This window comes from Hemitrygon akajei, chromosome 30, assembly GCF_048418815.1.
Source record: "Hemitrygon akajei chromosome 30, sHemAka1.3, whole genome shotgun sequence".
Taxonomy (NCBI): domain Eukaryota; kingdom Metazoa; phylum Chordata; class Chondrichthyes; order Myliobatiformes; family Dasyatidae; genus Hemitrygon; species Hemitrygon akajei.
In genome coordinates this window covers 8,929,996-8,954,578 of record NC_133153.1, presented here as the reverse complement: position 1 = coordinate 8,954,578, position 24,583 = coordinate 8,929,996, and the positions used below count along the sequence as shown (strand labels likewise).

At 45.5% G+C, this 24,583-nt stretch overlaps 1 protein-coding gene across 1 annotated transcript in view; it reads left to right on the top strand.

The window, feature by feature from the left end:
• Positions 1–24,142, top strand: part of fah (fumarylacetoacetate hydrolase (fumarylacetoacetase)) — a 59,719-nt gene extending 35,577 nt beyond the window's left edge. The window contains exons 7-14 of the mRNA XM_073032956.1: positions 3,815–3,867; positions 8,760–8,859; positions 10,215–10,345; positions 12,528–12,603; positions 13,764–13,810; positions 16,427–16,528; positions 17,428–17,545; positions 24,036–24,142. Coding sequence (XP_072889057.1) covers positions 3,815–3,867; positions 8,760–8,859; positions 10,215–10,345; positions 12,528–12,603; positions 13,764–13,810; positions 16,427–16,528; positions 17,428–17,545; positions 24,036–24,115 — 707 coding nt within the window. The 3' untranslated portion in view covers positions 24,116–24,142. The remainder of the gene's footprint in view (positions 1–3,814; positions 3,868–8,759; positions 8,860–10,214; positions 10,346–12,527; positions 12,604–13,763; positions 13,811–16,426; positions 16,529–17,427; positions 17,546–24,035) is intronic.
• Positions 24,143–24,583: the final 441 nt, after the last annotated feature.

Here is a 24,583-nt window from a genome sequence, read left to right as displayed (position 1 = left end):
TTAATGGTATGCTGATTGTGAAATAAGCTAAGATCTATCACGCTGAACTGAAAATTGAAGGTAGTTGTGAATGTTCAGCAGACCGCAGAAATTTAAGAAAAGCCGCAGCATTAACATTTTAAAGATTTTTGGTGATAAAGTGCCTGTTGATCATGAAGCAGCAGAGAAATTCATCGATGAGTTTGCTAAGATAGCCACTGATGAAAACCTAGCCTGCTGAACGGCTGCATCACTGCAAATGTGTGACGAACAATGTTCTATAAAAATGTTTTATAGATTCAGGAACAGTTCCTGCTGACTGGAGGGTGGCTAATGTTGTCCCACTTTTCAAGAAAGGAGGAAGAGAGAAAACAGGGAATTATAGACCGGTTAGCCTGACGTCAGTGGTGGGAAAGATGCTGGAGTCAATTATAAAAGAGGAAATTACAACACATTTGGATAGCAGTAGAAGGATCAGTCCGAGTCAGCGTGGATTTATGAAGGGAAAATCATGCTTGACTAATTTTCTGGATTTTTTTGAGGATGTAACTATGAAAATGGACAAGGGAGAGCCAGTGGATGTAGTGTACCTGGACTTCCAGAAAGCTTTTGATAAAGTCCCACATAGGAGATTAGTGGGCAAAATTAGGGCACATGGTATTGGGGGCAGAGTACTGACATGGTTTGAAAATTGGCTGGCTGACAGGAAACAAAGAGTAGCGATTAATGGGTCCCATTCGGAATGGCAGGCTGTGACCAGTGGGGTACCGCAAGGTTCGGTGCTGGGACCGCAGCTGTTTACAATATACATTAATGATTTAGATGAAGGGATTAAAAGTAACATTAGCAAATTTGCTGATGACACAAAGCTGGGTGGCAGTGTAAAATGTCAGGAGGATGTTATGAGAATGCAGGGTGACTTGGACAGGTTGGGTGAGTGGGCAAATGTATGGCAGATGCAGTTTAATGTGGATAAATGTGAGGTTATCCACTTTGGTGGCAAGAACAGGAAGGCAGATTACTATCTAAATGGAATCAAGTTAGGAAAAGGGGAAGTGCAACGAGATCTAGGTGTTCTTATACATCAGTTAATGAAAGCAAGCATGCAGGTACAGCAGGCAGTGAAGAAAGCTAATGGCATGCTGGCCTTTATAACAAGAGGAATTGAGTATAGGAGTAAAGAGATCCTTCTGCAGCTGTACAGGGCCCTGGTGAGACCCCACCTGGAGTATTGTGTGCAGTTTTGGTCTCCAAATTTGAGGAAGGACATTCTTGCTATTGAGGGAGTGCAGCGTAGGTTCACAAGGTTAATTCCCGGAATGACGGGACTGTCATATGTTGAAAGACTGGAGTGACTGGGCTTGTATACACTGGAATTTAGAAGGATGAGAGGAGATCTGATTGAGACATATAAGATTATTAAGGGATTGGACACGCTGGAGGCAGGAAGCATGTTCCCGCTGATGGGTGAGTCCAGAACTAGAGGCCACAGTTTAAGAATAAGGGGTAGGCCATTTAGAACAGAGATGCAGAAAAACTTTTCACCCAGAGAGTGGTGGATATGTGGAATGCTCTGCCTCAGAAGGCAGTGGAGGCCAATTCTCTGGATGCATTCAAGAGAGAGTTAGATAGAGCTCTTATAGGTAGCGGGGTCAAGGGATATGGGGAGAGGGCAGGAACGGGGTACTGATTGTATATGATCAGCCATGATCACAGTGAATGGCGGTGCTGGCTAGAAGGGCCAAATGGCCTACTCCTGCACCTATTGTCTATTAGCAAGTGTAAGGCCAAGACTGATTACCGGTAGCACTTCAATTCAGTCAGGAATGATGGCGATCCCAAGCTAAAAAGAAGGAAGAGGTGTGAAGAAGAGCAGAAGGGAAGACACTCGCTGAATCCCGCCCGAAGGGGAGACCCTGTTGTAAGAAGTGCATTATGCAGACAAATGGTTCCAAGCAGGAAGTGCCAATACTTCCGTGTTAGCAGCTTGTTCATAACTTTATTTATTCAAATATGCAAACTCTTCTGTCCCCAGATATTTTGGATAAGGGGTACTCAACCTGTATTACTTTATGTGTTATGTGTGAGTTATCTATTGTGCACTTTGGTCTGGAGAAACTGTTTCATCTGGCAGTGTACTGTACATGTATTTGTATGTTTGAATGAAAATAAACTGAACTTGATTTTTTTTGTTGACCATTTGTATGAACTGCTGAGACCCTTCAACAGTTTGTAGGTACTGCTGAAGAAATTTCCTACACGTTTACCTCAGTGGCCTTTCAGGAGATATTGTTGCTGGTATTTGTACAGTTTCACACCGGATTGTTCAGAAGAGACACAGTTCGCTTACTTTCTCTCACCATGCAGTGGTGTCCGTGTGACAATCCAAGTATTGTCTACTGACAAGTATTCACTACCAAGTGATGCATCCCAAAATTTCAAGGTCATCTCATTAATGCCTTTCCTTTCTGTTCATTCAAGTGAATGCCTGCCAAGTTTGATGAATGGTGTACGTTCCTAATTTTGACAGGATGTACAATCTCATTACTTCTCTCAAAACCCCATAGCGCGGCTTTATCCGGGCCTGACCAGAGAGACCTCTAGTCCCATCTTGCTGCTGTGAACCAGACTCACTCAGACTTCATACTGGTTATTTGGGAAGGCAGTGCCACAAATCCCGAGTTCTTGGTGATGGGAACATTGACTGTGACATTTTAATTCGTTATTTACTGAGATACACCACGGAATAGGCCCTTCTGGCCCTTTGAGCACCACTGCCTAGCAATCCCCTGATTTTAATCCTAGTATAATTGCAATGACCAATTAACCTATCAACCGGTCCGGCTTTGGACTGTGGGAGGAAACTGAAGCGCCCAGAGGAAACCCGTGTGGTCACAGGGAGAAGGTACAAACTCCTTACAGGCAGCGGTGGGAATTGAACCCAGGTCACCTGTACCGTAAAGTGTTGTGCTAGCCACTACACTACCATGCCACCCCAATTTGTTTGCTTTTTAATCCTCTTTATCCATCATTAGGGAATGGAGAGTCTGCAGTGCATTAGACCGAACGTGGGCATCCACTGCACTCTGCCCTACTGTAGTGACTGAACCATTATAACCCAAACCATCCATTGCTCACTAATGATCGCGGAGTTGTAGAGTTACATAGCGCAGAAAAAGGTCCTTGGAACAATTAGTCTATGCCAACCAAAATGCCTCTCTACGCTAGTCCGCACTTGGCTCAGATCCCCCTAAACACTTCCTTTCCAGCCAGCTGTACAAGAGCCTTTTTGAATGTTGTTAATGTCCCTGCCTGGACAACCCCCTGTGGCACCCTGTTCCATATCTGGACCACCCTCTGGGTGGAAAACGTTGGCTCTCAGGTTCCTGTGAAATCCCTTCCCTCTCACCTGTGCTAGTTCTTGATTCTCCAACTGTGGGAAAAAGACCTAGTCACATTCTCGCTGAGTTGAAGCCCCATGCAACGGGTACCTAGAAACAATGGAAATAGTAGCAGAAGAGGCCATTTGGCTCTCGGGACATGGCCCACTTCAGTACTCCGTTCCCAGCTTCTCCCCATATCCCTTGATGTCTTGAAGTATATCTATCTCCTTCCTCAATATATTTAAAGACTTGGCCTCCATAGCCTTCAGCAGCAGCCATCGGGAACATCCTCCCTGCACCCAACATACCATCTCTGTGCCGGACACCTTTCAGTAATGTTATCACTTGAACGTGTCTGTACAAATTATCATGCTTAAAAATTCCAACACATCTAACGCTTTGAAAAATATTTCCCATGGTGACGTTTACAGCTGAAAAATGTTTCCTTTCAGCCAAGCCGCCCGTGTTCGGAGCCTGCAAACTTCTGGACTTCGAGTTGGAGATGGTAAGTCTGGTCCGTTCCTTCTTGGCCCGCAGCAGAACCAGTGAGGCTGATGTTTAACCTGCTGTGTCAGGCAGCGATTGGAAAGCAGAGCTGATTAAATATGGGACACAGAGCTTCTGCTGACTAGGGCAATCACTTTGAAACAAGTCCACAGTCTGCGAGGACGGTGGACACAGAGACGCTCACAACAGTTGGGAAGAATCTAGGTGGATCACCAAGGCAAGGAAGGCAATGGGCCAGGAGCTGATAAATGGGATTAATATGGATGTGTACTTGATCAGCATGAAAAATGATGGGCTGAATGGCCTGTTTTATGCTGTGTGACATTTGACTCTGTCTTCATGATTGAAGCAAGCATTAAAAGGGGCTGGAAGTATGGCAGTAGAGGAGTGGTTGAATTATTGCATCAGTCAAACAGGCCTGGGATTACACTGCAAAGATATGTTGAGATCCCACCAGGACATTATCTGGAACTGAAAGTGAACTCATTAGTTCATTCGTTCATTATGTGCTGTGTGATATGACACGGGTGATGATGGTCTTTTCATGACCATTATTGTTCTTGGTGAAGTTTGTACAGAAGTGGTTTGCCATTGCCTTCTCTGGACAGTGTCTTTGCAAGGTGGATGAGCCCAGCCATTATCAATACTCTTCAGAGATTGTCTGCCTAGCCTAGTGTCAGTGGTTGCATAACCAGGATTTGTGATATGCTCATACGACCATCCATCACCTGGTCCCGTGGCTTCATGTGACCTTGATTGGGGGGAGGGGGTGCTTGGCAGATGTTGCACCTTTCCCAAGGGTGATAAGGGGCGCCTCACTCCTCCTTTGGTAGAGATGCATCTCCACCCCGCCACCTGTAAGCTCATGAGGGGTAGTGAAACGGAACACTGGGTATTGGCTTGTTGCCAAAGCACACCGGGCTCACATGTCTCCCCAAGAGAAGGAAATCTGTCCTCGGGTGATCGAATGGAAATGCATGATTAGCAAGGAGGGGAAGAGAAATGATAATGCCGAATGTTCAAAAGTGAAAAAGCAGCAGAAAGACAACATTTTACAGCTTCACAAGAGAAGCAAGGAGAGTGGGACTATTTCAATTGCTCCTACATTGAGCTAGTACAGACTCAATGGGCCAAATAGCCTCCTGTGTTATATTTTACTATGATTCTGTAGATGAAATGCGTTTATTCCAGGAAATTGCAGTCAATGAAGGGAAATCCTATCATTACTTGATGCAATGAATCGCAGCCATTTTGGAGGTGTGTTTTCAAGTGAGATTAGAGAGAGCAACACACACAAAATACCAGAGGAACTCAGCAGGTCAGGCCGCATCTGTGGAATTGAATAAACAATCAATACTTTGAGCCAAGGCCCCTCATCAAGACTCAGCCCAAAACATCGACTGTTTCCTCCCTTCCAGAGATGCTGCCTGACCTGCTGAGTTCCTCCAGCAGTGTTGCTCTGAATTAATAGCATTTACAGAGTCTCAAGTGCTTTAACATTAGAAAGAGATTTGGTCAGGAACAGTGGTGTCACAATTTCCCATGCTCTGATAGGGGCACGGTGAACCATTCTCTTTAAATGCTTCAAAGCACGGAGGCACAGTGATCTGGTTCAATGTTGACATCCCGTGTTACCTGTATGGAGTTCGTATGTTCTCCCTGTGACCGTGTGTATTTCCGTGTCATGTTGAAATAGGATCATGGGTTTGGTGAGTGAGGTAGAAAACATTAATTATGAATGTATATTAATTATTTATTTACAATCAGTAACAAATTCAATCAAACATTTAAGTTCCCACAAGTTACACAGATGACAGAACAACATTTTCAACAAAGAGATTCAAAGTGGGCTCAGAGCACATCTTCCCGATGGTTCTGTGAGGCATGCAGAGGGAAGAGAAAGAGGGGGAGAGGGAGGGAATTTTATATCCTCCACAATGTGCCTGGAACTAGAAATGGGCCCGTAGCACACAAACTGTTACTATATATATATATATATATAGTATCCTGAATCGCTGAGAGTGTGCTTTCCAGTCTCTATACCTCCTTCCTGATGGTAACAGTGAGAAGTGGGCATTTCCTGGGTACTGGAGGTCCTTAATGATGGACCTCCTTCCTGAGGCACCACTCCTTGAAGATGTCTTGGCTAGTACCCGTGATGGTGCTGACTAATTTTACATATGTAACTGGTTCCTGACTATTACTGTGTCCTATCCACCATCATTTTTTAGGTCTCTTTTGGCGACTCTCATCAATTTTTACTGTCTCTTTGCTGCATCTTAGATCGAGCAATGCTGACTCTATTTCTTAGTCTTCTGAGCCAAGATCCTTTCTGTGTAATCGCCTTATCTCATCTCTCTCTCTACTCTAAAGGTTAAGCATCTTGGAATAATTAATTCCGAGCCCTGGTCACTTTGCAACCCTAATGGCTATTAGACCATTTACTTAGGTATACTTGTGCCATCAATTTGTCTCGCTTATCACAAATCCTGCATGCATTTAGATAAAGTGCCTTCAGTTTTGTTTTTATTTACCGTTTTCCTCACTGTGACTCTACTCTCTATAGACTCTCTGCCTTCCTGGCTGATTCCAAAAATCATTACTCATTTCAGTGCAGCTACCCATCAGTTTGTCCATTCTCTTTAACTTTATAAACTTCCCTCTTTATCCTTCACCCTTCACTTCTCACAACCAAGCCACTTAGTTTAAAGCCTTTTCTGCACCCCGAGCTGATTTGATAGGATGCTAGTCCCAGCCCTGAACTTTCCCCAGTACTGGTACCAACATTTCATGAACTGAAGGCCATTTTGCCCAAGCCAGTTCCCAGGACACATAGTCAACTTTCCAATCGTATTGGCCTTTACCAATTTACACATGGATCAGATAGTAATCCAGAAGTTATTGTCTTTGATTGAATTTAAACCTTAAACGTGTAAAATATCTGAACAGAGCTCCACTGCTGTTCTTTCTGTTATTGGTTCCTGCGTGGACCACCACATCTGGAACTGAATAATTATGGTGAATAGGACATAATAAAGGTCAGGAACTAGTCCATTACAAATTCTTTTCCTGTCCCAGTTGTCAGTCTTGGCACCAGTTGGGAAGTACTGTTGGCTCGGACAATTCAATAACCCAATCGGCCTGGACAATTTGTGAAGTGACCCAGCCCGGTTAGCCAATTTGGCTCAGGCAAATTGCTAACCGATTCTGCTCCAGCGATTCATGCACCAAGTCCAGCCCCAATGATTTGCTGACCGACTCGGCACTGACCAACTCAGCTCTACTGCCGTTGGGATTTATGTTCATGCCTGTGGGTGTCTCTCCCCTCTAGATATACCATTCCCAGCACTGCTATATTTTACACCTTGACAAGGCGAGTGGTCACATGTACTGCGGTGCTGTGAACAGTTCGCTCATCATCCCTGGAGTGACTTCAAGAACTCCATGGCTCAGACACAAGTAAAGGGGGTGAGGCTCTCCTTGTATGTTGCCTTCTGCCATGTCTGCATCCCTTGCAGTCGCACTTTCCAATCCTTTCTACTGACCACTTCGGCAGCACTGAATCAAAGGGGCAAAGCATCCCAACAACTGCACCCCTCCTCGAGCTTCGGTGTTCAAATCTCAGACTCAAGCTCGTCGACTCTGGGCTGAAGTTGCCTGAGCTGCAGATGTGGTTGCCATGGGCGACACCCGTCTCCGTCAGTTTGGTGGTCTCCAGCTGCAGCTCAGCACTTTCTCAGTTCCAAGGGTCTGTGGCACATCAGCCGCCCTTCAGTTAATTGCTCAATGTACTTGGCTAAGCAATTGGTTATCCTCTGGCTATTTATACTTTGTCTTTTCACTAATTCTGCTTCGAGATGCAAGTTTTAATTAAATGTGTGTAGTAGGTTAGAAATTAGAGCAAACCCCTCAAAGATGGAGCGAAGACTGTAACCACACCAGCCAAATGGTCCCAGGTTCACCATCAGGTTATCTCGGTGAGTGAAGGAGTTGCATTTAATCCAAAATAGGGCCTTTAAGTAAATACCATGCCTCACCGAGACTCCTCTCTACACACCGGAAGAACAGCAGATGCTGACTGCTTACCCTCCAATCTGAAGTCCGGGTTAGCGACACGTCTGCACCACACTGGCTCTGCTCACCGCTGCTGAGCAAAGAGCATAAGTCCCAGCTCCTGAGAATCTGTAGCAGCATAAAAATGCAGAAACCACGCCAGAGTTTCCAAGTTTGACAAATTCTATTAAATATTTGAGATCTGTTTGATTTATTGATTCCAGTCCAGATGAAGGGTCCTGATCCAAGACATCGGCAGTCCATTTTCCTTCACAGATGCTGACTGACCTGCTGAGTTCCTCCAGCGACTCGTTAGTTGCTCCAGGTTCCAGCGTCTGCAGTCTCCTGTGCCTTGCTCCTAATTAATCCAACCTCCTTCAAAGACTGCATGCTCTTATCTTATCTGAGCTGGTGTTGTATTCTGAAGCTCTTTTGCAGTCTGGAGCTCTGATGCAGGGCCAAAGGTCTGCTGCCCTATCTGCTGTGACACCCTGTGAATGGGGCACTTAACCCAGGATCCTCTTCATGTGACGTAAGAAGATCCAGTGCATCTGTTTCAAGAGAGGGCCAAGGGAGGTTGTTTTGTTTCTCCACTAGTGTCCTCACATCTGTACTCCCAGAGTCCAGGATACCACTGGCGGCTTATTTCACTGTGAATTTATTTCTGAGGCAGAGCTTTTTAAAGGGCAAGTAACAGCTCAGTTCTGTAGGTGACAGGACACTGAACTTGTCAAGGTACCAGGCTGCCTGCAGAAGTTAGTTAAACATGCTTTGTGCTTGTGATTACCAGAAGGAAAGCAAACTGTAACTTTTCATCTTTCTTTCTTCCTAAATTAGGGCTTCTTTGTAGGACCAGGCAACAAGTTGGGAGAGCCTATCTCCATATCCCAGGCACATGAGCATATCTTTGGCATGGTTCTTATGAATGATTGGAGTGGTAAGCTGACCATTTTGTCATCGTCTCCCCAGTCAGGTGCCATGTCCAGTGTGGAAAAGACCCAGGATGTGCATGAGTAAGAGCTTTGTCTAAGTTCGACGCTCAAAACCGTAATCATAGATTCCTATGTCACTCTGTTCGTGCTGCTCTGAAAGTTAGTTCTGGATGTCTAGAATGGAAAGGGCAGAAGGCTGGGCAATGCCCAGCAGGTCATTCGCTGCTGGAAACAGGAAGGTTGATGCATCATATCTTTCTTCCTGGTGTTAATGGAACTAGTTAGAACTTATGAAGCCCCTACAGAACCTGTGCTCCCTACACCAGTGACCGGTCCCAATCATGTTCTCTCATATCGTCTGTTACCACCAAACTGGTGCTACTTAATTGTTGGTCTTCTTCAGTTATCAACCCCAGAACTGAATCTAAGGCCCGGCTCTTTCTGGGTTAGTTTTCCCTGCCTTGGGCCTGTTGCCCTATTTAATAAGATCTTGACTTCTCTGAATGTAAACCTCAACTCCACACTCCTGCCAACCTCCCAGAAGCCTCAGCCACAGCCCACAGCCTCAGTAAGTAGACAAAATGATGAGAGGGGTCTGGACACTGGGGAGAGGTGGTTATAATTTCCTTCAGCTCCTCCATTCCTTTTGATTCCTAATTGGAGGTATTATAATGTTACTTGTATCCTCCGGAGGGAAGGTTAATGATCACTCAGTACAACCTCCATCTACTTGTCTCTCAAAGTTAATTTCCCACATTTGCTTTCTGTAGGACCAATGTTCACCTTGTCAACTCTTCTTTTTAAATATCAGTGGAAATTCTTACTGTCATATTTCTGGCTACCTTTATATTGTGCTCTGATTTTGACTTGAACTTCTATCTTCATTTTCATCGTGGAACTGATCCTCCACCCAACTTCTCATCTCTATTCTCAGTCCACATCTTCAATCCTCCCCACCATCCATTCTCCCACCCCCACACCTATCTGCAGCCTGTATTCTCACTCCCAACCTGCCCCCATCCTTGCTCACCTCCTCTTTCCTATGCTATGTGCATGCTATCATTCCAATGTCATTCCAATCTTCCCGCCTTTACTCAGAATGTTGGGCTGAGATTACTGGATGCATGTACACGTCCTGATCCTTTCCTATTGTATCCACTGTTCTCACACTCAACCAGTGTTTAAGCCTCAGTCCATCCAAAGGTTGTCTTGCCTTGTTGTCAACAATGTCACTGTTAAAACGTGGTTCATTCAAAGGATTGTAACTTGGTAGAACTTGGAGAGAGAGATAAGTGCCAAGGCTGTTTCACCTTGTTGTTGCTTGCTGCCGTCAGCCTCATACTGGTTTTCTATTTTACAGCCCGAGATATTCAAAAATGGGAATATGTTCCCCTTGGACCATTTCTGGGGAAGAGTTTTGGAACAACCATCTCTCCCTGGGTCGTAACAATGGAAGCCCTGCTGCCCTTTGTAGTGGCCAATCCAGTACAGGTAAATGGCAAGGTTACCAGGTAACTGGTTTAACCACAACAATATTCCTGATTTACTTGATTAGAATGAAAGCTTGGCTTTGAGGTGTGGCCTCTGTTGTAAAAGATTGCAGTTAGGTAATTTAATGCAGCAGTTTGCCACAGGCCACAATGAAATCAATATCAGGTTTCAGCGATGGTGGTGGAGGATGAAGTAATGTTTGTTAGATAGTGGACAGCCATCAATGCTCTCTGGGATTGTACATTGGAATATTTATTCTCTGCAATGTTCTTGGTTTGACGTTCCTTGCCACTGCTTTCTTCAGCAACACAGAGCCAGTCTGGATCTGTGCTCGGGTCTCTGCTTTTGGAACTTGGACCCATGTTGTGTTGATTTCAGACTGGGAGTGTTTTCCTTGAACCACTACCGAATTCTCTATCCATTTGGCCCATCACTGCCTGTGGAACAATCCCATCACCTCCCCTTGACCTGCTCTTGCCCCATAAATCCCTATTGAGTTCCCTGTCAAGAACTTCATTAATTCTGTTTCCACTGGGCACTAAGTTCTAAGCCACCACCACTCTCTGTGTATATTAAAGTTTTGTTCACAACTACCCCTCATCCTGCCTTGTATGTTTGCTCAAAATTCTTACAGAGTGTCCCCATTCTTTGAACCACCCATTTATGGGAACGACTTCCCTCTGTTTACCCTGAATTAAACTGATGACTCTGTTGTCCTCCAGAAGAACGACCCAACTTCCCATGTAACCCTGGAGCTGAGATGCCCCACCCTGCAATCTCACCTTCACATCCCCTTATAGATGGATGATTAGAATTGGAGACAATAGTCTAGTGTTGAGCTGACCAGCACTTTACAACTGCTCAGCTAAAGCCACTTCTGGCTTCTTCCCCCTTCCTCTCCAGTCTGATGAAGGATCTCGGCCCAAAACATTAACTGTTCATCCATCTTCATAGACGCTGCCTGACCTCCAGCATTTGGTCTGCATAGCTCAGCTAGACCTTCTACTCGTATACTCTGTGCTTGAGTTGTGAATTCTAGATCACCATGTGTTTTACAAACATGCCTTGCTACTTTCAAAAATGCAGATGTACCTACACCCTGTACAGACCCACACACCTTCTGGATCTATGCCACCTCATCTCAACTCACTAGTGTCCTGACGTCTGCCAAAAAGATTCTACCTGCATATCCTGGTCATCAATATGCATCACAGAAAGCAGAGTGTCAGCACTGAGCTCTGGAAAACACCACAGGCTGTCTTTTCAAGGCTGAGGAATATTCCCTTCAACTCCACGCACAGAATGCTGGAGGAACTCCCCAGGCCAGGCAGCATCTATGGAAAAGAGTACAGTCGATGTTTCAGGCCGAGACCCTTCATCAGGACTGGGAAAAAAGATGAGAATATTCCCTTCTTCTTGCTTTGTTCCCCAATCAAAGGGCTCATTCAGCCTTACACATATACACTTTGGAGGACTTTTATCAACTCTGGCTTCTGCAAATGCATATTAGCATTGTTCATTTTAAAGAGTAAACACAAGGAAATCTGCAGATGCTGGAAGTTCAAACAACACACACAAAATACTGGTGGAACACAGCAGGCCAGATGTCCTGACGAAGGGTCTCAACCCGAAACATCGACAGTGCTTCTCCTTATAGATGCTGCCTGGCCTGCTGCGTTCAACCAGCATTTTGTGAGCATTGTTCATTATACTGTTTCTAAATGAAAAGATTTATTTTTTCACCACTGAAGTTGAATGATCATCTTATAATTGCCAGGCATGACCTTGAACTTGGCTTTGAGCAAGGGTAGTGAACCTCTTTTGCAACTCCCTTGTGTCCAGGCAGAATTGGGAGATTGTGCTGCATCTTTCTATAGCCACCTTCGCACCTTCCTCAATATTGCCAGTTTTTTCTGCACCTTCTCCTCATCATTTTTCCCCATAATTATCTCTGCCGTCTTCTTTCCGCCCAGAATTTGGTGCAACCCTACTTCTTGGCAAAAACAGATACTTACCTGGTATTCCAGCTAAGCCCCCCACCCTTTGCTAGCCCAAGTAGACATCACATTACTGTGCTTAAGCACAGAATCAAGACTCTGAAGGAGGGGGTGTTGAGTTTTAAGTATCTAATGCAGCTTGGACTGTCAGCTGACTTCAGTGTGTTGATGTTTGGATTGTGTAGGATCCCACACCTTCGCCCTACCTACAGAGTGAAGTTCCGTACACATTTGACATCAACCTTTTTGTTTCCATTAAAGGTGAGTTACAGAAAACTTCAATGTGTCATGAGTCACTTTTTAAATTTGGGGCAATGATATCAACTGATAATTCTTTTAAAAAGCAATTCAATATCATAACCTTATTTATCAACATAATCATTCGTAACTACAGGCTGTTCCCAGCTAACAAATGGGTTCCATTTTAACAAGCACCCATTAGTCCAAAAGTACTGCAAAGCACTCAGTATGGTAACTGTCCCACTACAGTACCTCCAGAGGGTGGGGAGAGGGAGAGAGCTAGTTTTGTCACTCGTAGGAACAAACATAGGTATGTACGTCACACACTTTTGAACTTAGTAACATCATGGGAGCTTGCTTATAAATACAGTGTCTATAAGTTGGCCGTTTCTAACCTGGGGACATCCCTTTACCTGGTGAGAGTGTTTCATTTCAGTTACTGATGGAAGGGGTTGGTTCCTAATGAAGAATAAGAATGGGAACTTGTACATGAACTCTCAGGTTGGTGTTCAGGTGCTGAGCGAGTACTTTGCAACTGTTATTACCCAGGAGGAGGGTGCTAATAAAGTAACAGTGAATGAGGGGGAAATTGAAACACTGGATGCTTTAAAAATTGATAGCATGAGATGTTAGAAATACTGCCCAAAGATATTGACTCGGAGATGAAAATTTCATGAAGAGAGGAATTAGAAGCGCATTTGAAAAGGATTAATAATTGGAGGAAAGTTCTTGAAATGGGAATAGGGAAGATATGCAGATAAGATTTAGCCAATGTCCAGTCAAATTGGGCTAAATAAGTGTCCCAGTTATGCTTCTTGTAACCACACACCTGGAGCTGACGTTTTACCTCACTGGATTTATTGGAAGTGAGTTGACCGAGAAAAAGGCCTTTTGTTTTGTTGGAAGCTCTTGTCTCAGAGGGAAGAAACTGCAATTTGTTTTAATGGAACAATCTATTTTCTAAATGTACAAAGCATGATGTTTGCTTAGGGGATGTAATATATCAATTACTTCATAAGGCTAAATGTTCGCCCTTTGTGTGCAAGAATCTGTTTAAAAGTACAAATAAAATTCTATGAAGCATTTTTGCTATTCCATTGACTTTTTAAATCCAGTATTTCAACTAATCAAGCTATTGATATTTGATCTGGTTTCAAGAATTTTTTTTTGTGTTGGTGCAGGTGAAGAGATGGCTGAAAAGGCAACTATCTGTCGCTCCAACTTCAAGGTGAGATTGGTGCCCTGCATCCTATTGTTTTCCAGTCACTGGATCCTACAGCCCCACAGCAGGCCAATCAGCCCATCTTGTCCCAGACAATTACACAACCTGTTTTGCATTTTACCAGCAACGGTGTCGAATTTTCTGATTTATGTATACTTTCAGTTGTTCAAGTTAATGACAGAGAATGTATACAGTATACAGCCTGAAATTATTACTCTTCACAGACATCCACGAAACAGGGAGAAAAAACAAACCCAAAGAATGAATGCTAGAGATCATGAGAACCCCAAAGCTGCCCCCACGCACAAGCAGCAGCAAAGCATCAACCCCCCCCTCCTCCTCCTTCCACTTGTTCCAGCAAAATGCTTCAGACTCCCTGAGTCCCACCCCCACCCTCACCATGCAAGTAATAGCAAGCCCTCGGAGACCATGATCAAAAATCCGTCAAAGACCACTGTCCATCCCAACACCTGGACATCTCAACATCCCTTCTGAAAATTACAGCTGAATCTGCTTTATCATTCCCTCCAGGGGAGTGTCCCTGACCCTAGAAACACTTCTAGTGCTGTCCGGGACTCCTCAGCCCTGAATCCTCTGGTTACTGAGCCTTCGGCCTCTAGACATAGGCTAGATTGCACAGAAATCTAATTGCACTAAGGTTGGTATTGATACCAAATCTGTAGCTCCAAAGTAATCATGAAATTGCTGGAGGGAAACTTTGGTGTAATTGGCACTTACAGTGGAGGGCGGGCAAGGAGTGTGGAAGTTCTAGTGGTGCGTTACTGAGCAGTGGAGCAGCTGCCGTTGTGCAGGGGGAGCAGCAACTGCAAACAAACAGGAGAGATCAGAAGCCAGGATCGGGTTCAAGGGGGCAGAGAGCCACCGTGGAGCAGAGGGGGTCCGCAGCAGTGACGGGGCAGGGGAGTCACAGGTCAGGAGGTGTAATGGGGCAGAGGGGGCTCGTCATCAGTTTCGAGCCGTGGAGGCTGGAGCAGAGGGGGCAGGGAGTAAGTTGGGTGGGGAGGGCACTCTCAGACTATGCACGAGTCTGGTTTGTGATCCAAAACTCTACAGTGGGTCATCAACACTCCGATTAAAATAAAACTCAGCTGACACTGAGACCGCTTCGTGTAAGGAATGCACCAGCGATACCCTTTTAAAACAAGCAGGTTTCACTACTCACAGAGTAAAGTATCTCTTGTTGAACTGAGTGCAAATGATTAAGGTCATAAATCAAAACCTGCTGATTCAAAGCCTGCGTGTAAGCAAGTGCAACGTCACCTTGTGTCCAGAAGATGATGCAAAGGGAGTTTGGTATGGGGCTGAGTCAGACCAGGAGGCACCCGGTCCGAATTCCTGAGGGCCGGGATTCACAAGGAGATACATGCCCACCCCGTGCTACACCCAAAGCCACCTGCTATGAACTTTTGCCAAAAAATGAGACACAAATGGATTTTCCCTCATCCAGATAATATGCAACAATTAACACCATTACCAACATATTGAATCCTAATCACCGTGATGAAATATTCATTACTTTTACTGTTTTGAATAGATTCCCAACTCCACTTGTCTGTCACATTATTGAGGTTCTAAGTGCCAGGTCTGTTAGATCTTCTCCGTGCCCTCTCGAAGTTCTGCCTTACTTTAAATTTTTCTGATATTGGGTATCCGCATGAACACCCCTGTGTGCTCTGCAGTGGAGACTGTACGGTCTATAATGGCTAATGAAATGAGTTCAGAAACTCGACACAGATTTTCTTGCTCTTTCCCTGTCCTCTGGTCGGGTACCTTCACCCCCTGTCCCTCTTGTGAGACAATTTCGGCCCCTGTCCCTCTGGTAGGTCCCCTTCGGAGCTCCAAGCAAACAAAGCAGATATAGAGTGAGCTCTTGTGATGGGCGACTGAGTAGCCTCAGTCTCTAAGGATTAAGTGCATGGAGTGAGATTTGGATTAGCACTGCTGGTGCAGAGCTTGCCTCATCAAGAGCAGTTAGAGAAAACCTGCTGACATTCCATCAAATACCTAGTCCAAATGTTGTGGAGCTGCAGATTTCACACTGTCATCTACATTGATGGACAATCCTGCCCACCTGTACATGGTCACCATCCTTGCTTTCGAACACCTCCATGCCCCTACTCAGAACCTCTTCCAGCTCCCCCACTCCCCAGTATCCCTGCCTTCCTGGAGTTCTGCTGTTTTGCTCATCCCTGGTGATTACATTCCTCCTTCCCCACTGTTACTCCATACGTGCTTACCATGCTGTCAGCTACCCAGCCAAAACCATGAATTTCCTCCCCAGTTCCTTCTCTTTGCTACATCCTTGCATTCATGTCCTAAGACCCGCCCTCCAGTTACTCGTGGCTTCTCCCTGTCTCCTCTGGTGGCACTTTCCAGGATGGCCTTCCGACCTTTCGGCACATTAACAGTTACCAACGTACGTAGGGATTTGCTTTTATAGAGTTTGCTGAATACGCATTTTTTAAAACAGAAATTAATCTGTTTTTCGGCCCGAAACGTCGTCACTACCTCCTCCCATAGATGCTGTCTGGCCTGCTGAGTTCTGCCAGCATTTTGTGCTTTTATTAATCTGTTCTAATTCCATTCTTCACTTTTCCCCAGAACATGTATTGGACGATGAAACAACAGCTGGCTCACCATACAATTAATGGGTGCAATGTAAGACCTGGAGACTTACTGGCGTCTGGAACGATCAGTGGCTCTGTGAGTATCAGTCTCTTTCTCCTGCCTCACGTTTCTAACAACTGACTGGAGGCCACTTGGTCTATTAAGTCTATTTTGGCTCTCAGATCAATCCCCCCACCACTTATTCCCCTTTAACCATAAACTCTTCCCCAGTTCTTCTGCCACCCACCAAGACGAGGGGGAATTCAGAGCACCCCGGAGAGTCTGACATCGTCACTGTGGAAACATGCAAACTCCACACAGACAGCGTCCAAGGTCAGGATGAAATCCAGGATGCTGGAACTGTGACGCAGGCTGATCCCTGTCTTACCCAGTGGCAAAAGAATTCACGGATATTCACAGATCCAACAACACTGGAAAATAATGTGAATTACACACATTCTTTGCCACATTTATCCGTTTAATATGAACCTGGAGCTGACTTTGCAAGATTAATAGTTACAAAATGGCCGCAAGATGCTGGGGGTTATGAGCAGAGCCACGTATTCCCCTGTGAGTATCAGGAGGTTTGGGATTCCATGCAACTTTGTTGGCAGCTCTACTCCGAGGCTTTCCCATCTATGCTGGTTGCTACTGTGTGGTCAGAAAAGACACGATGGGTTGAAGGGCCGCCTTCTATGCTGTATGAGTCTGTAACGTATGGGTGGTTGGCACGGAACTGGCTGGCTGAAGACTTTTTCTGTGCTGTCTCACTCTCCGATACGTGGTGCACAAGCTCACTACAGTTACACTGTGAGAATGATGAGCACTGGTTAGCACATTACTTATTACTTATTTCAGATCAAGCTGTTCAATAGTGTCTAAGATTTTGTTTCTTTTGATAATAATTTTAGTTTTCTTAATTGATATTAATTTTTAATAGCTTTTAAATGTTCTTGAACATTGTGTCATGGAATGTATCTGGTCGTGTTCTCTAGAGCCCAGAGAGTTTCGGCTCAATGCTGGAGCTGTCGTGGAAGGGAACGAAAACCATTGACCTGGGCAATGGGCACAAGCGCAAATTCCTTCAGGATGGTGACGAAGTTATCCTGACTGGTAAGGCCACAGAGAAACCGGTATTACAGGGACTGGAGGGCTGTGAATCCAGACTGGCTTGCATCAGGTGTAAAGAAATCGGGGGCCCCATATCCCCTGAAGCTGTTGGTCTGTGTGTGCTCGTCTCTGCAGCTTCTGTGCCTCATCCTTGGGCTATGCCCATGCCATGCAAAGGTCTGCATAGGAACTCAAAATTGTTAATGTTGGCTCTCGTGAATCCAGCCTCACCTTATTTACCACAGCCGGAGATTATACAAGAAACCACCCAGTTGAGTGAACATAGAACATAGAACAGTACAGCACAGTACAGGCCCTTCAGCCCACAATGTTGTGCCGACCCTCAAACTCTGCCTCCCATATAACCCCTATCTTAAATTCCTCCATATACCTGTCTAGTAGTCTCTTAAACTTCACTAGTGTATCTGCCTCCACCACTGACTCAGGCAGTGCATTCCACGCACCAACCACTCTCTGAGTGAAAAACCTTCCTCTAATATCCCCCTTGAACTTCCCTCCCCTTACTTTAAAGCCATGTCCTCTTGTACTGAGCAGTGGTGCCCTGGGGAAGAGGCGCTGGCTGTCCACTCTGTCTATTCCTCTTAATATCTTGTACACCCCTATCATGTCTCCTCCCATCCTCCTTCTCTCCAGAGAGTAAAGCCCTAGCTCCCTTAATCTCTGATCATAATCCATACTCTCTAAACCAGGCAGCATCCTGGTAAATTTCCTCTGTACCCTTTCCAATGCTTCCACATCCTTCCTATACTGAGGCGACCAGAACTGGACACAGTACTCCAAATGTGGCCTAACTAGAGTTTTATAGAGCTGCATCATTACATCGCGTCTCTTAAACTCTATCCCTCGACTTATGAAAGCTAACACCCCATAAGCTTTCTTAACTACCCTATCTACCTGTGAGGCAACTTTCAGGGATCTGTGGACATGTACCCCCAGATCCCTCTGCTCCTCCACACTACCAAGTATCCAGCCATTTACTTTATACTCTGCCTTGAAGTTTGTCCTTTCAAAGTGTACCACCTCACACTTCTCTGGGTTGAACTCCATCTGCCACTTCTCAGTCCACTTCTGCATCCTATCAATGTCTCTCTGCAATCTCCGACAATCCTCTACACTATCTACAACACCACCAACCTTTGTGTCGTCTGCTAACTTGCCAACCCACCCTTCTAACCCCACATCCAGGTCGTTAATAAAAATCACAAAAAGTAGAGGTCCCAGAACAGATCCTTGTGGGACCCCACTAGTCACAACCCTCCAATCTGAATGTACTCCCTCCACCACGACCCTCTGTTTTCTGCAGGAAAGCCAATTCTGAATCCACCTGGCCAAACTTCCCTGGATCCCATGCCTTCTGACTTTCTGAATAAGCCTACCATGTGGAACCTTGTCAAATGCCTTACTAAAATCCATGTAGATCACATCCACTGCACTACCCTCATCTATATGCCTGGTCACCTCCTCAAAGAACTCTATCAGGCTTGTTAGGCATGATCTGCCCTTCACAAAGCCATGCTGACTGTCCCTGATCAGACCATGATTCTCTAAATGCCCATAGATCCTATCTCTAAGAATCTTTTCCAACAGCTTTCCCACCATAGACATAAGGCTCACTGGTCTATAATTACCTGGACTATCCCTACTACCTTTTTTGAACAAGGGGACAACATTCACCTCCCTCCAATCCTCCGGTACCATTCCCGTGGACAACGAGGACATAAAGATTCTAGGCAGAGGTTCAGCAATCTCTTCCCTTGCCTCGTGGAGCAGCCTGGGGAATACTCCATCAGGCCCCGGGGACTTATCCATCTTAATGTATTTTAACAACTCCAACACCTCCTCTCCCTCAATATCAACATGCTCAAGAACATCAACCTCACTCATATTGTCCTCACCATCATCAAGTTCCCTCTCAGTGGTGAATACCGAAGAGAAGTATTCATTGAGGACCTCGCTCACTTCCACAGCCTCCAGGCACATCTTCCCACTTTTATCTCTAATCGGTCCTACCTTCACTCCTGTCATCCTTTTGTTCTTCACATAATTGAAGAATGCCTTGGGGTTTTCCTTTACCCTACTCGCCAAGGCCTTCTCATGGCCCCTTCTTGCTCTTCTCAGCCCCTTCTTAAGCTCCTTTCTTGCTACCCTATGTTCCTCAATAGACCCATCAGATCCTTGCTTCCTAAACCTCATGTATGTTGCCTTCTTCCACCTGACTAGATTTTCCACTTCACTTGTCACCCATGGTTCCTTCACCCTACCATTCTTTATCTTCCTCACTGGGACAAATTTATCCCTAACATCCTGCAAGAGATCCTTAAACATCAACCACATGTCCATAGTACATTTCCCTGCAAAAACATCATCCCAATTCACACCCGCAAGTTCTAGCCTTATAGCCTCATTTTGCCCTTCCCCAATTAAAAATTTTCCTGTCCTCTCTGATTCTATCCTTTTCCATGATAATGCTAAAGGCCAGGGAGCGGTGATCACTGTCCCCCAGATGCTCACCCACTGACAGATCTGTGACCTGACCCGGTTCATTACCTAATACTAGATCTAGTATGGCATTCCCCCCTGTCAACATACTGTGACAGGAATCCATCCTGGACACGCTTAACAAACTCTGCCCCATCTAAACCCTTGGAACTAATCAAGTGCCAAATCAATATTAGGGAAGTTAAAGTCACCCATGATAACAACCCTGTTATTTTTGCACCTTTCCAAAATCTGCCTCCCGATCTGCTCCTCGGTATCTCTGCCGCTACCAGGGGGCCTATAGAATACCCCCAGTAGAGTAACTACTCCCTTCCTGTTCCTGACTTCCACCCATACTGACTCAAAAGAGAATCCTGCTACATTACCCACCCTTTCTGCAGCTGTAATAGTATCCCTGACCAGTAATGCCACCCCTCCTCCCCTTTTTCCCCCCTCTCTATCCCTTTTAAAGCACTGAAATCCAGGAATATTGAGAATCCATTCCTGCCCTGGTGCCAGCCAAGTCTCCGTAATGGCCACTACATCATAATTCCATGTATGTATCCAAGCTCTCAGTTCATCACCTTTATTCCTGATGCTTCTTGCATTGAAGTACACACACTTTAGCCCTTCTACCTTACTACCTTTATACCCTTTATTCTGCTGCTCTTTCCTGAAAGCCTCTCTATATGTTCGATCTGGCTTTACTCCATGCACTTCTTTCACTGCTCTATTGCTCCGGGTCCCATCCCCCTTGCAAATTAGTAGGCAAAGATCTGGCAAATGGAGTATAATGTGAGAGAACGTCAAATTGCCAGGAAAAAACCTCAAAAATATAAAGGATAATGTCTAAATATTGAGAAATTGCTGATCCCTGTCTTATATCCGGATCCGGATATTCTTCAATTTAATATCAGATAATGCATATAGTGTACAACCTGAAATTCTTACTCTTCGCAGACATCCACAAAACAGGGAAAAACTCCAAAGAATGAATGATAGAAACATCAGAACCCCAAAGCCCGCCCTCCCCTACACACAAGCAGCAGCAAAAGTTTCAATCCTCCCTCTCCCCCTCCTCCCACTTGCACCAGCAGAAGCATCAAACCACCCCCCCCCCCCACTACCCACTATGTAAACCATAGCAAAGCTCCCAAAGAGACCATAATCTACAGTTCATCCTAACACTTTGGCATCTCAGACAGTCTCTCTCTCCCATTGAGGGAGGGAGGTGTCGCTCCTGCAACAATGAGAGCGGAGACTAGCAGGAGACTGTTTCGATGTTACTATCTTCTGCCTTGCTTCTCTGAGAGCCCCGTAAAGCTGATCCCCAGGTATTGCAGATGTTATCATTTAGTGTGAGAGGAATTGAATACAAAAAGTAATGCTTCAGTTATATATGGTATTGGTGAGACCACATCTGGAGAACAGTGAACAGTATCGGTCTCCTTATTGAATATGTTGTAAGTGGTTCGGAGAAGGTTTACTAAACTCCAACCTAGAATAAGTAGGTTGTTTAATGATCTGAAGATTGGATAGGCTGGGCTTGTTCCCGCTGGAATTTAGAGAAGGTGAGAAAAAGTTTGATTTAAACTTATAGGGTCCTCAGGGTGATGGATGTAGAGATGTTTCCACTTGTAAGAGAATCTAGAAATGGGTGTCGATATTTAAAGATCAGAGGTCATCTAATTAAGAAAGAGATGTGCAATTTTCCTCTCAGATACCTGTGAAACTTTGAAATTCTCTTCTTCAAAGTGTGCAGAGAGATATTCTAGATGCAAAGTAGTATCTAGGTGAGATGGATCACTGATAAACGGGAGTGCAGAGTTGGGGTTACAATCAGACGTGATCAGTGGAGCAGGGTTGAGGGGCTACGTGGCCTTTTCCTGCTCCTGATCCCAATGCTTGTCACTCCTGTCTGGTTTTGAGTTCTTCACTGACAAGTGCTGGCCTTCAGGCTTGAAGTGAAAAAAAAAGCTTTAATGCTGGCCTGGGTTTTCCATATACAGTAATGGAGAAAAGTCAAGTTGTCCCTGGAACTTGTAACTTAAGGGTGATCCATTTACACTCTGGAGAAATTACAGGCAGATAACTCTTACAAAGCCATACAACACAAGGAAGGGTAGGGAGAGAAATAAATAACACCCTGTATACAGGAAGGAATATAGAAAGGTAGGTGCTTGCCCGAGGTTCTCATAAGGAGGGTGGTCACCTACCTTACCCTCGTTCTTCACAAAGTAGATGGTATGTACTGTTTATGGAAGGAGTTGCCAGAGGAAGTGGTTGAAACAGGTACAAGAACAACATTTGGACAAATACGTGAATAAGAAAGGTTTTGAGGGAAATGGGCTAAATGTGAGCAGATGGTCAGGGGGACCTCCTGCTTGCTATGGACGGGTTGGGCTGAGGGGCCTGTTTTCATGCAGTATCAGTCTAGGTCTCTATTTCAGCATCTGCAGTGCCTTGTCTTTCCAAACAAATATACTGGCTAGGTATCCTGCACTGAGTGACTCACCCGAAAGCCTTTCCACCATCTGCAGGGCTCAAGTCAGGACTGTTTTGGAACACTCTCACCTTGCCTGGATGGTCTAAGAAGTACCACACCATCCAGGACAAAGCAGCCCAATTGACTGTGATGGGAATAAGGGGAGAGTAAAATGTGATGAGTGCAAATGAGTGTTGTATGCCCCTTTACAAAGGATGGTCAGCATGGACTTGATGGGTCGAAGGGCCTATTTCTGTGCTGTACGATCCTATGCAGATGATGGCCAGCATGGACTTGCCATGAACCCTTATTCCCTCAGCCAGTGTTCCACAGCAGCGGCAGAGCTGACTGAAGCAATTTGCTGAGGGCTCTCAGAGCCTTTCCTCACCTACTGCGCAAGGACAAGGACAGGTACGAGGGAACACTACCTCCTGCTGTTCCTCTCCAAGCTGCACACCCCGGATCTGATCTGGTAATGCAGTCTTCGTCACAGGTCTACAACCTGCAATCCCCACCCCAACATCACTGCAGGGGTTCTCACAGAAAGAAGGCACAGCGGGTTCCAGAAGCTGCCTCACTGCCCCCTTCTCCTGGTCAGTAAGGGCCGGCTTTGTCAGTGACACCCTCATTCTATAAATGAGAGAAAATCCCAGCAGAACCTTGGAAATGGTGGAAATACTTTATACTCAGCCTCTAATTCTTTACCTTACGCTGTGAGTTCAGTGGGTCATACAGCACACAAGCAAATCCATGCTGACTACTCGAGCACTCACTTGCAGGAATCTCACTTTATTCTCCCCACGATCCATCTCCCCCCGCCCCCCCTGCTCACCTACACAACAGGGGCAATTTACAGAGGCCGATTAACCTACCAACCCCCATGTCACTGGGATGTGGGAGGAGCTTGAGAAGCAGGCAGCACGTGTAAACGCCACACAGACAGTACTGGAGGCTGGGAGGGAACCAGTCACTGGGGACGGAGGCAGAAGCTCCTCTGCCTGTGACACTGAGGCCACTTTTGGTAACTGGATAAGCAGAGGGGCGCTAGCAGTGAGTGGGCATCCAGCAACAGCCCCGGTGAAGTCACGCCGTCTTCAGGCGCTTTGTATATTGAGCTGGCAGCTGAGCCTGCCCCACCTCTCCTCAGTGTGTCCAAGGTATTACCTGGCATCCGTGCTGTCTGAGAGAGAAAAGCAGGGAGCGCTGGTTGGCGAGGAAGTGGGAAACAAGGGGAAAACCACCCCTCAACGAAGTGCGTTCACTGTGGAAATGGGTTCGGCCGCAATCTATAATCTGAGAGTAGTTCCATCTTGTTTTAGATACGTTTGATGCAGTTAAAAGCAACATCAATGCGAAATGAAAATCAGACTGTTGGAGGAGCTTAGCAGGCCGGGGGGCAGTAGTGGAGGCAGAGGGATGGGCCTGATCCACTGAGTTCTTCCAGCACTTCCTTGCTCCAGATTGCAGCATCCGTCATCTTATGCGTCTCCCGTCTCCTTTTGTTTCTAGGTTTTTGCCAGGGCAATGGTTATCGAGTGGGCTTCGGGGAATGCACTGGGAAAGTCCTTCCAGCAGTTCAGATGCTGTGACTGAAGACTGAGGACTGGAGCCCAGCTTGGTGGAATTGGTCTTGACTGACTGCTCATCTGTGTCCACATTTACTGCTCATCTCGTGATTGAATGCTGTGATTTGTAACGCTTTTAAAACAGGGGTTCCCAACGTGAGATCCCCCGACCTCTTGTTGAATGGTACTGATCCAAGGCACAAAGCAGGTTGGGGACCCTTGCAAACACTATGCTTTTAAAGAAAATCCTAATGATGTTTTATTGTGAGGAAGGGATACGTTTATTCTCTGCTGAATTTTGAGCCAAACATTTCAGAATTAACTGTTGTGAAATGATATTATAATAAAAGCTGTCATTGAAAGGATGAATGTGTCTGCAGCTTGAACTAGATGTAACTAAGAAATCCTTACATTTCTATATCACCTTTAACGATCCTTCAGATGCTCCAGAGCGCCTCACAAGATCTGACGTACTTCTGTAAGAGTTGTAAT